At 41.9% G+C, this 13,398-nt stretch overlaps 1 protein-coding gene and 1 long non-coding RNA gene across 6 annotated transcripts in view; one reads left to right on the forward strand and one right to left on the reverse strand.

Annotated features, from left to right (window-relative positions):
• Positions 1 to 909: 909 nt before the first annotated feature.
• LOC308459206 lies at positions 910 to 2,823 on the reverse strand. The gene is made up of 2 exons (XR_013977899.1): positions 2,734 to 2,823; positions 910 to 1,589 (listed from the first exon to the last, which is right to left on the reverse strand). It is a non-coding gene; the product is annotated as an uncharacterized lncRNA (long non-coding RNA).
• Positions 2,304 to 13,398, forward strand: part of GALNT11 (polypeptide N-acetylgalactosaminyltransferase 11) — a 31,889-nt gene continuing 20,794 nt past the window's right edge. The window contains exons 1-4 of one of the 5 annotated variants that reach the window (XM_080974126.1): positions 2,304 to 2,574; positions 5,832 to 5,908; positions 11,057 to 11,389; positions 13,185 to 13,308. In XM_080974126.1, the coding sequence (XP_080830252.1) occupies positions 11,095 to 11,389; positions 13,185 to 13,308 (419 nt within the window). In that variant the 5' untranslated portion in view covers positions 2,304 to 2,574; positions 5,832 to 5,908; positions 11,057 to 11,094. Of the gene's footprint in view, positions 2,575 to 2,892; positions 3,038 to 3,071; positions 3,227 to 5,831; positions 5,909 to 8,266; positions 8,564 to 11,056; positions 11,390 to 13,184; positions 13,309 to 13,398 lie in introns of those variants that run through there. The other 4 variants (XM_080974125.1, XM_080974128.1, XM_080974129.1 and 1 more) reach the window with 4 other exon arrangements.

Raw genomic sequence — 13,398 nt, forward strand, 5'->3', positions numbered from 1 at the left:
CTTGAGAGCTGCTGCTAGGCAGCATTGATGGTACTGAGATACATAGATCAGTGGTCCAACTCAGCACGAGGCAGCTTACTATGGTCCTCAAATATGCAATACCAGGCCCCAAGCCTCTGAACCAGGAAAGATGGATTAAGAATACCGTCCCCATGACACAATTCCTTCAAAAATGCTGCTTTCTTGCTTTTGTACCAGGAAAACAGTCCAGCAAAGCAAAAGGTGGCTTCCAACAGAGAGAATGTTGTGGTTATTAAGGACAAATTGTACATGCTTTATATTATTGCTTTCTTTCTAAAAGACTCTGAGCATATTAGAGGCTGTTTGTGCCTTAGCAACTTTTCTAACACACATTGCCCTCGAGGTGCTGAACAGTTAACAGATGGAAACACTGAAATGTTCTGCCCTCTAGAAACTGTGAAGGAGGTTAAGTGTAAGAGATTAGTGGGGGGAGTGGCTCTTTATTCCCATTAATTAATAGTTTCTTGAATTGCATGTGTTCCTAAGCTGCCTGAGCATAAGAGCATTAAAAGCATGCATTCCTTTGAGCAAACACTGCCTTCTGAACAAGATTAGGGTCCCTGCAACACCCAATTAATGTGGGTGCTGTCAAGCCAAGCTAGATTAAGCCATGTGGAGAACAGCCTTTCTGCTATGGATTCTTATGAAATGTTTAAAGTGCTTGACATTTAGTACTTTTTTCACAACAACAGATTTGCTCCTTAGGTTTACTAATTATCATTATGAAAAAATAATCATGGTCTTTCAAATAACCTATGCCACAAAGGAATCCGCCCCCCAAAACATTCACATTTAAGGCAAGTGTTTTCTAAAGTTGTGAGAATGGAGGCGTACTTTTTGTTGATTAAAACACTGCCTCCACATGATGTAGATCAATAGCTGAGCCCATTCGCAGACCCTTAAATTTCATTTTTCATGCTTACGAATGAAAAACTTACATTGACCATAGTCTTCTTAGATGAGACCAACATGGTTGGGATCTGTCTGTCTTGGGAGACAGTGGAAAAGTGTGTCTTCAGGGGTGAAGTTCGAGAGTTACAGCACCTGCTGTGGCTATAGAGACCGATATGGGAGAGACATGTTTTGTTGCAGCTGGGGCAGATGAAGGTGCTGGGGCAGATACAGTATGCCCAGGCGTTTCTTCTTTCTGTGCTCCTCCTCTGGTCACTGCTGTGGATACATGACCTGACCAATTGTCTCCAGGCGCTGTGATCATCTTGCAAGGGCTTCCCACAGGGTGGGGGATGTTGCCAGCCTTCATGTCACATTTGAAAACATCTTTGTAATGCAGAGTTGGTCTGCCAATGGGCCTTGTGACTGAAGCCAGCTTTCTATAAAGTATGTCCTTGGGGATCCTGCCATCTTCCATTTTGTGCTCAGCAGACGTCGCTGAGACAGGAGTGTGAACACACTGGGAATGTGGGCTTGGGGGAGCACATCTTTCTTTGAGACTCTCTCCTGCCACGTAATGTCCAAAATCTTCCTGACACAGTGCATGTGGGAAATTGGAATCACCATTAACCTGATACAGGAAGCCTCACCACAAGAAAGAAACCACATCTATCACACTAGGGAAGAGAGCACAGAACTGCAGATTAGGGGTTGCTGCAAAGGAAGATGAATGCCACACCCAGCAACCACAATAGTCTCCTCAAGCCTTTGAAGTCATTTTTACCAATGCAACTTTTTACCAGTGCTGTTCACAGCCACTTTCTCTCTTTGTGTTGGTGGCATAGAAATAAATAAACAAAAAGTTGCTGCCTTCCCCTGTCAGAATCCGGCCCCCAAAGCTGTCATTATGAGGGAATCTGGCCCCCAAGGAGGAAAGCCATTTCTCACCTCAGGGCCGGAGGCATAAAGGTACAAACAGCCAAAAAGACGATATCTAAAACAGCATTATAAACTATTAGTAGAGTACTTGACCTCTTTAAAATGTAGCAAAATAAACAAGAGTGGATATTTCTTTCTTTCTCTATTTCCAATTCATGCAAGACCTCTGGGAGAGTTTCTTTTGCGTTATTACTTCACGTGCTGTGCACCAGCCACATTTTCAAAGGCACCCTTGGATTGAAACCAAAGCCGTGGGCTGGGCCGGATCTCCCGCCTGCCTGCCTTAAAACTTGCCTGTCCCGCCGCTCGAGAGAGAGAGCTAGAGAGAGCAGCGGGAGAGGGAAGCAGCAAACAGCCCTGCCTCTCGTGTCATGGCGACGCGCACTGCACGCACGCACGCTCGCGCCTGCGAACAAGCGAGCGGGACGTCACGTGGCCGACCGTGCCCACTAAGCGGCCGCGGCGAGGCGGCTCGCGGAGGAGCGGTTTATTCCTCCCCCCTCACCCGCTTCCCCGCTCCTCCGGCTCCCTCCCACCTTCCCGCTGACGGTTGGTGCCTCGCGCCGCTGCCCACCCCCCTCGCGCGCTCCCCTCAGAGAGCCGTTGCCGCCAGCGCCTTTCTCTCTCTCCCTCAGGTGAAGAGGATGGTGGCGGTTCCGCCGAGTCGCGCTCCTGAGCCCCGCCGCCCTCCAGCAGCCGCGTCGCACGGTGGCCACAACGCGGGTGAGTCTGAGGTACCGGCAGCGGCAGCAGAGACCTCCTCCCCGCCTCAGGAAAGCGCCCTGAGTCGCCCGGCTGCGCTTTTGGTGCGGACGCCGGGCCTGCTCCCGGGGCGCCGATTGAATGGGGGAGCCGCGTCGGCCCCTCTCGCCTTTCTCCTACCCCCGCCAGCAGCATTCCTCCTCGTCCGGAGTCTCCTCTTCCGTGCCACGCTCGCTGCGAAGTCAGTCAGCCCGTGAATTAACGTCCTGCTTCTCCCCGCCCCCCCCCCCGGCGTTGTCAGTGCTTAAATGTTAACGGCATCCTCCAACGTTCTTTTACGGAACATACCTAACTTAGCAAACGAAGGACGGTTTGGGGTGCGCGCGCGCGCGCGCTCTTGTGTTTCGTGTCCGGCTAACCTGGGAGTCAGCGCCGGTGGAACCTAGGCGTGTGTAAGACATGCAGGGAATTGCGCTAAATCTCGGTGAGCGAGGAGAAACTTGGCAGGGAGGGGCCGGGGAGAGACAGACGCTGGCTCGGGAGCCTGATAATCTAAATTCCGAAAGTGGGGATAGACGAAGGAGGGAGGGAATCGGTTCTTTTCTCCCGTTTTGGAGAGGGCAAATCAACCGGTCAGTCAGGGGGACGTGCACCTGAGGCAACAGTGCATCAGGTGAGTAAAAATATGAGCAGTTTTCGCAGGCCAGTTGTTGCCTTCCTTTTTCCTCTCCTGCTTGCCGCAGTGCCAGGAGGTACCTTTTCGAGATCTCCACATGCAGGTTAGGTGGGTTCCTCTTTTGTACACACTGTGCGATCGGGGAGGTGGAAGATCAGTATGTACAGTATGCAGAAGTGTGGGGTTGTTGTGTTGTTGTTGTTGTTGTTGTTGTTGTTGTGTTCCTTTCCCTCCCACCTTTGTAAGATATTGGACGTTGGGAAACTGGAGTTGAAAGATTTGTGGGTGGTATATATATATATATATATATATATATATATATATATAACCAGCTGCTTACAAGTTCTTGCAACTAATGAGCAAGATGGTTTTGCTCCTTTGAGATGCTCTTTTGTGCTACCTAATGAATGCTTTCAGGCCGGGTCAGAATGTGGCAGTCTATAAATCGGCAGCTGAGAGAAAGCCTCAGTCCAAAACACTTTTTCTGGGAGTCAGACCCAATTAATTCAGTCAGACTTGCCACTGAGCAACCGTTAGAATTTTATTTGTTTGCTGATCATAATGTAGTGAAGAAAGTGGAACAGGCATTTCTAACATGAGTTGTAGAAAAGGAGAAACAGCTGTGAACCAGAATTTTCTGTATACTGAAATGTATAGCATTCTACAATGATGACCACATCATAGATTCCCTACCATTGTAAGGCAGAAGCGAATGTCATGGTGGAAGCTCTCTTCATATTTGTACAGATTTTGATGTTTAGAATTTCATCCCTGCTTCTATAGGAATGATATGTGGTAGTAATTTTTAAGGATAAGCAGGGCTTTTTTTCAGCCAGAACTCACCGGAATTCAGTTCCAGCACCTCTGAGGTGGCAGGGCACCATTGCTATTATAAGAGAACAAGGGAGGCATTTATGGTGAGTTCTGGCATCTCTTTTTCTAGAAAAATAGCACGGAGTAGACGTATCTGAAGTAAGTTTTCACACTTTTTTATTGGTAAGAGTTTCTTTAAGCCCTGGTTAGAAGTTTTGTATAGCCATGGGTTATTGCATGCTTTTACTAGCCACAGAAAAATATTCAGTGTATTGATCAAAATATTCCTATGCACTGTAGCCTTATGCATGTCTACTGAAAACTGAATCCCATTGACTTTAATGACACTTGCTCTCAGGTAAATGTCTATAGGATTGTCACCTTAGGCATCTTTCTATTGTGGAAAGTTCAAGCTTAAATAACATTGGAAATAATGTTTTAAAAACTCCCATTGTGTCATGTTATATCTGCTATGGAATGCCCTAACTCCTGAACCTTGTTGGCTGGAAAATAGCAACAGTGTGAGGTAGGAGACAGAATAGCTCCATTCTTAACATATCACATGACCTGGATTTCTGTGCTTCAATAATCCTTGCGTTTTCCTTGGCACAAGTTAGTGCGGGACAGGGAGTTGCTTTACTTTGCTCAGGGATTTAATTACTACTATGTTGACTAGGTTAAGCAACAACAATCCTTACTATTATTTATCACAGTTACAGTGTTGAGAATTGGCAGATGATTAGGATATTAACAGTGAATCAGAAAAAAACTTTCATTTGTTTCCTTAGTATATTGCAATTGCATCCTGTTATTGTATTGCAGACATTTGTAAAATGTGGATTTTACAGCCCCAGCGTGCATGTAGGTGAGAACAATGTATTATTATTTTTATCTTCACTGTCACTACTAGTGATGTGTTGCATAGGTAGTGCCCTTTTATTATTTTTGGGTGGTATTCTCATAACTGAAGTATTGTTCATGACTGAACAATTGTTGTGGAGAGTGTATAGAAGGATAAAGTAGGATATGGAAAGGAGAACCATTCTTCAGCCTCTGATTGCTGCAGTAATCCAGCTAAACCCTACAAAGTCTAATCTTCTGGCAGAGATGGGTTTAGTACCATGTTGATTAAGTACTAGTTATTGAAGCAGGGGATAATATAGGGAAAATTACAGAACTGACGTAGGAAAACTTATGTGGGGGCTACGTTCTAGAGATTGTGCCTAAAGCCAAAATTGTGTATAGTCAAAACATATTGGGTTTAGCGGTGGATATGATTGCCAGTCTTTTTTTAATGTGTGTGCATGTGTATAGTTAAAGTAGATGCACAAATAAATAACTGAATAAACAAATAGAGTGGTTTACAGCTGCTTTGTTAAATGTTTAGGCTTCTGCCTTCCTCAATAACCCATTTGTTATTTCAATTGGATGTTGGAAACCAATAGTACAGTTTTAAAGAGGCTTAAGATGAAACAATTTTAGCAAGACAAAAGTGGTATGCAACCATTTCTTTTTTAAAAAAGGAGAATTAAAAAAAGTGAAGGAAGCGATAGTATTGCCTCTACAGTTTCTTCATTTCCATCAGCTTACCAAAGTTAGAGAATTGGGAAGTGCATTTTCTCCAAAGAATGCTGAAACAATTCCGATCTGAGAGGGGTAAAAAAAGAGTGCAGTTCTTAAGTTATTTAAAGGCTGGTATATGCATAGATTTAAGCTAAGATTGATAGTTCACCTTAGGTAACAATCTTAGAACTTTATTTATTGATTGCATTTTTAATGACCGTTCCAGTTTTTCAGCTTTTAGAATGCGGAAGAAGCAGAAAGCCTTTGTTTTCCTGTCTTTCACTCAGTGAGGATGATGCCATAGTAAGCTAGTCTATATTTCACAACTCTATTGATGTGTTTCAGCTAGATTGGAGTATTGCTCAGATTCCTCTTCTATGGTGCTAGATGGAAAATGAACATGACCTGCCTTTCTCAGTAGTAGTATCATGCCTAGTCAGTTCCTTTGTTCAAAACCTGTAAATCAGGGGCACCAACTTGAATAAAATATTGAGGGCTGGATTAAGCTCGCACACACGCCCTCCACTTTGTGGAGGAAAACCTATTTTGTTTAACATTGTTTTTGTGTTTTGTTTTCTAACTTTCTTTTGATATATCTGATTGACTGCTGCCCCCCCCTTTTTTTAATACAAAGAAAGCTAAAATTCTATGACCTCTGCTGGCATGGGGCCCAGTGCACCTGTACCCCTCTGTATCTCCCAGTTGGTAACTCTGCTTGGAAGGGTTTAGAAGCTTTCACTTCAGCTTTTGGTTCTGGCTAGGCGTTTCTTCTGCTGTGAATGGTTTTAGTGGTGTTTTAAGAGACAAACCTGTCTTGATGCACCTCTTGGAAGTGGTTCCACTTTCCCTCACCTTGATCAGTTCATGGTTCTCTAGGCCTGGTCTATCAACCGTGAAATCTTTTTTGTGTGCCAAGAAAAAGGTCTATCTGCCTCGCATTGAGACATGTGATCCTGTTAGGCGACATTTAACCAATCTATTATATTTCAATCCAGCAGCTTGGCCATAAAACTTTTAGTAGCTTATTCAGTCTGATCTGTGATGGTAGCCAAGTACTCCTAGCTATTGTTGTGGAAAAAATACTATAGATACTTAGAAAATTTTAGCAGTAGCTAAATATATTAATATATTATAAGGTTGCCTGAATATCTGTTTCACATGACTATAGACAGCTTTAATTTTCTGTTTCTTCCTAACTCTCTTGAGAATGTTACATTTCCTAAAAGCATGCATGGGTTGCATAAAAGTTTTTAGATTTAAGTTTTATATTTTGGGTAGGATAACAGACATCCTTGTTATCACCATTTAAGCCATGAGCACCTTTGTTTTCTACAAACCTTAAGCTGTTATTCTTTTAAGGCTAATCAAAGTGCTTATGTAAACCGAGGCTATTTGCCCCAATCTAGGTACCTACAGCTTTCAACTATTTGGGAGCTTGCAATTACTTTGTAACCAGACTATAGCATATTATGGCTCTTTGGAATATAGAACTGTTCAGATTTTTATTAGTCAGGTTTAATAATGAACCGCCTTTCCGTTTGTCTCATGTTTGGGGGGAAATGTTGACAGAATCCTCATGTCTGCAAAATCAGTGAAAGCTTTAGAAAAGCTAGAAGTAGTTAAAACTCTGTGGAAGCAATGATGTTTAGAATGGAATATAGTCATTTCACCATAGTCAGAATTGGCAGTATCTTTCAGCTAAAAAAGAAAGAAAACATGGCAACATTCTGATGCCAAACTCAATTTTTGCACTCAGGGAATTAATTATGGGTTGGGAAATTTGTATTTCAAGTTGGTAATATTTTTTACTTGAGTTGTATAAAGGCAAATAAAGCATGGCTTGCGGCATGGAGCAAAGACTATATGCAACATGGTATAAATCTATTTGTACCATACAAGTGTGGAAGTCAGTGCTGGACATGGGACTTGGATTCCTAAGCATCTCAGTCTTCACTTAGTAGTGGTGCCTGCCCTGTGGAACACCCTTCCATCAGATGTCAAGGAAATAAGCAACTATCCTACTTTTAAAAGACATCTGAAGACAGCCCTGTTTAGGGAAACTTTTAATGTTTAATGCGGTATTGTGTTTTTAATATTCGATTGGGAGCCGCCAAGAGTGGCTAGGGAAACTCAGCCAGATGGACGGGGTATAAATAAATTATTATTATTATTAGACCCCTTTAAGAATGTGATGGTAGACTTGCTTGATCTTCATAAGAACAGAAGAGGAGCATGCTGGATCAGACAAAAGGCTCATCTAGTCCAGCATCCTGTTCTGTCAGTGGCTACCCAGATGCCTGTTGGAAACTTGCAAGCAGGATATTAGCATAAGAGCACTCCTCTGTTCCGCAGTTTCCAGCATCTGGTAATCAGAAGCATATCACCATGATGGCAGAACACAGCCATGATGGCAGAGCACTGATAGGCTTATCCTCCATGAATTTTTCTAATCCTTTTTAAGATCCAGGCTGGGGACCATCATACTTCCTGTGGGAATGACTACAATTGGAGTATAGTTCCGATCTTCTCACTTTAAAAAAGGTATTGAAGAGAACAGGTTTGGAAAAGGGCAGCCACAATGATGGGGCAGCAAGTCCTGTATGAGGAAAGGCTACAGCATTTGGGACTTTTTAGTTTAGAGACTGTTGTGTAAGAGGTGTCTTCTGTTATTGTGTCTTCTGCCATACAAGTGGTATCTTGTGTAGAGATGCCTGATGCTATTTTGTTCTTTAAATAGTACTGTTTAACTGAGATGGTCTGAGCAATTTGGTTTGGATGCTGCAAACACTATTTTCTTGAATCTGTTTTTCTTGAGCAACATAAAGGAGGAAAGGGATATTTCGGACCTCTGCGTCTCCCAGGAGAAAGAGCATCAAGTAGAATTAGAGTAATATGGCAAACAAGAAGGATACTTTCCCTTACCTTTGGAAAGGGAACATTGAAGCTGAAATAAAATAGGCAGGTTGAAAGAAATGCATCTGTTTTGAAGATATCAGCATTACTTCTTGGACTTCATGTTTTGACTAGCTTGCTTATAACTGTCTCCTGTGTCGATTGTGATATGTCATTGTGAATGTCATCGCTGTATCATGATCATACCAGAGAAATTTGTAGAATTATATATACAATCAAATTTTAAGAGTAGCTGTATTTTTCCAGAGTGGCACACAAATTGCCCCCCCCCTTTAAACCATTTTTATTATATTTATATTCCACCATTACTCCAAGGAACTCAAGGTGGTTTACACGCTTCTTTCTCTCTCCATTTTATCCTTGCCAACAACCTTGTCAGGTAGGTCAATCCTAAGATAGTCTGTCCCAAGGTCACCCAGTGGATTGAGTGGGGATTTGAATCCTTTTGGGAATTGACTGGTTTTAATTAAAGGGCTGCTGTGCTTTTTATTATAATTATTGGTATGAAAACACCAACTAGATTATGCTGTAACTACAGGGCACATGCTTTTACTACATAACATTGTCCTCTGCCATCGTGCACTTTAATAGAGAAAGGTCAGTACTTGTTTTTTTCACTTTATTATTCAGAAAGCGAATCTTAAAACTGTCCAGCTGAGATGTGTGTATCTGCAGCATTCCTTTACAGCTCATTTAACCAAGTGCTATGGATACAGTTTGAAGAAACTCTGTGAAGACGACTTAATTTTTATAGGTACACTGGATTACTTGTATCTAGGAAATTGACCTTGCAGTCCCTTATTGTACTACAGTACTGGTGAGGACAAAGTGTCTCACTGTTAATGACCAGCAGCTAATACTGGAAACTTAGTGTGTACTGTTCATTGTGCATGTCTGTTCATTGAATTTAGTTTAAAGGGGCTTAGTCCTAAATTGATGGGTATAGGATTGCAGCCTTAGCTCTCTTCTGTTCAGAAGACCTAAATTCAGAGGTCATAGCATATATTATTTGTAATATTGCAGCATGTATATGTATATATGCCAGTGCAGGTTTGTGGGCAAATTAAAATTTGTGGGAGGCTGAAGCATCATTGCCACTGCTTTTTGCAGCGTGGCCTATAAGCAAAATTAAGAATAAGTTTCAAAATTAAGTAGGAAGGGGCAGGAACTGAACATATTTCTGAACTGGTTATGACATTCTCATAGGAAATAGACTGTTCCTTGTTTGAGAATTCTACTGAGTAGCCAACATAGAGAGGCCATCATGTTTGTGCTTAATTACATTACACAATTAAGTAATGTAATTACTTTCCCCTCCCCTTCAGTTACACAAGGAATTACATACACCTGGCTCTGTTTTTCTCCCTCTGCAATCCACAACACTTGCACCTCAAACTCAGGAATATTTTCTGTAGTTGCAACTACACAATAAGTTAGTAACAGAGACTAGTGACCCGGAGCTTGGTATGATCCAGGGTCTTCCCACCTCACCTGCAGCAATCCCTTGTTGCATTGACATGGTGCTGCAGTAGTTCTTTCTGACATAGGTAAACAAGAGTGAAGTGGTGCAGCACTCAAGTGAAGAACCAGAGTTTCTGTGTGTTTAAGAGAACAAAGCTTGAGAACCCATATCTTTTCTCCTGTAGGATGAGTTGAAATAGAGCTAAAGTTGCTGTCTTTTCAGCCTTTGCTCAGTTCAAAACTTGGTCCCTGTTAAAAATTAGTTGTTGTGCTGCAAATATTTTAAGCAGTTAGGATGTAAATGTTTAAAGTTCAGATTACATTTGCTGTTAATGTGTCTCAACCTGACATTTCCAGTGTAACTTTACTTGCTTAACATGGTATTTGTGCCATTCTTTCTTTGCGTCTCACACTCTTTGCTCCAAATGCTGAGGGCCAGGATTGGAGGTGAAGATCGGTCTGTTTCTAACAGTTGAATTTGCAAGTAGCTTGTTAGTTTTAAAAAAAGGAAGGACTCACTGACTGAATACCTATTTTAATCAGGTTCTGAAGCAGATTTTGCAAGTCCTGAGAAGGAATTTAGTTATCATTAACCACTGTTAGTGCCAAAGCAGATACAACACAAAATGTTTGTTAAGTCAAGGGCAGTAGGATTTTTAAAGGAGACGGGAGGGAGTATTAGTTTCTGAGAGTGATGCTTGATTTACAAAAAGGAAGCCAGAAGTTTATCCAAGATAGAGACATTTTATTGAGATGCCCACAAGGCATTTGAGAATGTAACCTTATTATGTGGTGCTTTCTTTGTAGAATATTTGCAATGATCATTTATGTAAAAATACTGTTAATGCTTCACTTAAAATTTCTGTATCCATTGCTGTTCCTTAATTTTATGGTAACTTGGCATACTGATAAGTTGATGTATGATTTGATGCTTTTGTATAGAATGAAAAATTGTCATGCTCAAGACATTATTACAGTATACGGTTAATTTAAAATAGATCATTTTCTGAAAGGCCAGCTTTCAGGAAGAGGCTTGTAATTGGAAATCTTACCCTTTTCTCTTTTATATTTTTTTAGGGGATTGAGAATGTGCTAACAACAATGCTAGGATTACAATGGGAAGTGTCACACTTCGCTATTTCTGCTATGGCTGCCTCTTCACATCTGTGACCTGGACACTTCTACTCTTTATTTATTTCAACTTCAGCGAAGAGACCCAGTCTTTCAAGAATGTGCCCATCAAGGGGCTTGAACCTCAGAAGCCATTTCCTAAAAAGATCTATCCCCGTTTTGTCCATGGGCCAGTACACATACCTGAAGCTCACCACAGATACAGTAAGAACAGGAATCCATTGGGAAATGCTGCACAGGATCCCATCAAGGGGGATACTGAGATGTCTCCTGAAATGGGTAAGTGAATAGTAATTGACTGCATTGAAACTCATATTGTGAAAAACAGATGTGAAGTGCTTCTGTCTTCCTATGTAGTTTCAGACAGGAAACGAATGGGAGCCCTAAATTAGAAAAGTGCTTGCTCTTGAAGCACAGTGGTTTACCCAGATTAGTAATTGCCAGACATATATATTACTAATGAAAAATGCAGAGGCAATTCAATTAAATCTGCTATTTTAATAAACCATTAAAATACAAATAGATCTTTGTCTAGTTTAGTGCCAAAATATGCTAGGGATATTTTGCCATCTGCAAAGAAATTATCACCTGATAAGGTAATCAGACTTGCTTTATTTATTATATGAAAGCCAGACATTCAGGATAGTATTCATTATGAATCACATTCTACAGTATTAGGGGTACAGCTTGGTCTGAAATGTATTTGTTAGAATCCACCTGGGTCTGGATTTTGAGGAGACCTTTGGAAGAGCAAGATTCTGTAGGAGTCTTGGTATTATAGGGGAACAGGAACCTTGAGGAACCCACAATCTTTGAGGGCTTGCAGAATCTGCCAGCCTCAAAAAAACATCCCAGCCAAGGAACTAAGTGTCCCCACATTCTCTGCCCCCCTCTTTCTCTCATAATTGAAGGTGGTGGTGGGCCAGTCTGGAAGCCCAGAACTGGCAACAATGAACCCCTACAACGGCTCATGTAGCCGCTTATGGTCTCTTTACTGTAGTTCCACCTATGATAAGGGGAAATGAGTGTAATCCCTGGAATAAGACCCAACTGAGAATGAGGAAGGGGCTTAGCAGTCACTACTACAGAATTGTGTAGCCTCTGTCTGGTGTCTTGTACTATAGCACCTTTTCTTCATGGAGCCAGTTGTACTCTGCACCCGGGTCCCAACCTCAATTTCCTTCTTACTTCCTCAGGGGGAGGAACCTATTCAGCATTAACTAATGCATGTAGAATGCTATTACTGCATGTAGCTCTCAGAAACATATTTTTGTCCAGTAGGTTTTTCTTCATGAAATTGGAGAAGCTAAAAATTCTTATTTACTTTTTTGATCACGCTTTGTTAGCGTGGACTAGGTGTATTGAATCAACACGCAAACACAGCCATGTCTCCTCCTCTGAAATCCCATGCAGCTATATCACTGGGGACTACTTAAAATTATTGAGACCAGCTTTGCAAATTGTGTGTGTATTTTAGCCTTGTGCCTCCCACATTCTTGCTGTCCTTCTCCCCCACTCCCTCCTGCCCCAAACAGCAATACAGTGGTACCTCGGGTTAAGTACTTAATTCGTTCTGGAGGTCCGTTCTTAACCTGAAACTGTTCTTAACCTGAAGCACCACTTTAGCTAATGGGGCCTCCTGCTGCTGCCGCACCGCCGGAGCACGATTTCTGTTCTCATCCTGAAGCAAAGTTCTTAACCTGAGGTACTATTTCTGGGTTAGCGGAATCTGTAACCTGAAGCATATGTAACCTGAAGCGTATGTAACCCAAGGTACCACTGTATTCCAGCTACCTCTTCTGGCTCTCTTAAGACTTGAAAAAAGAGCTTCATTAGTACCATAGTCGTATGGTAAATACTGCACAAATATTGCTATAAATGCCTTGAGCTTATATAGGCCATCCTGTTTGGCAGTGAGACCTCCTCATTTGTCTTTCCCTGGGCCAGGAAATGAGTATGGGGCAGTAATTTGAATTGGAATATATCATTAGCTGAACACGTAAGTTTAAGAAGTTGATCATTGGCAATACATGAATTAGACAGTGAATTGATTTTGGCACATTCTCCATTGCAGGTATGATTTTTAATGAGCAAGACCAGGAAGTGAGAGACTTGGGCTATCAAAAGCATGCTTTCAATATGCTCATCAGTAACCGGTTGGGATATCACAGAGATGTGCCAGACACAAGAGATGCAAAGTATGTTTCTGCATGTTCTCGATAAAGTGAATGCTTTGTTTCAAGAGCCGAATGGTGAAGATCTAGCAAAAAGGCCAACAGAATGATGGG

This window comes from Podarcis pityusensis (assembly GCF_964106645.2).
Source record: "Podarcis pityusensis genome assembly, chromosome: 12".
In the NCBI taxonomy this organism is placed as follows: domain Eukaryota; kingdom Metazoa; phylum Chordata; class Lepidosauria; order Squamata; family Lacertidae; genus Podarcis; species Podarcis pityusensis.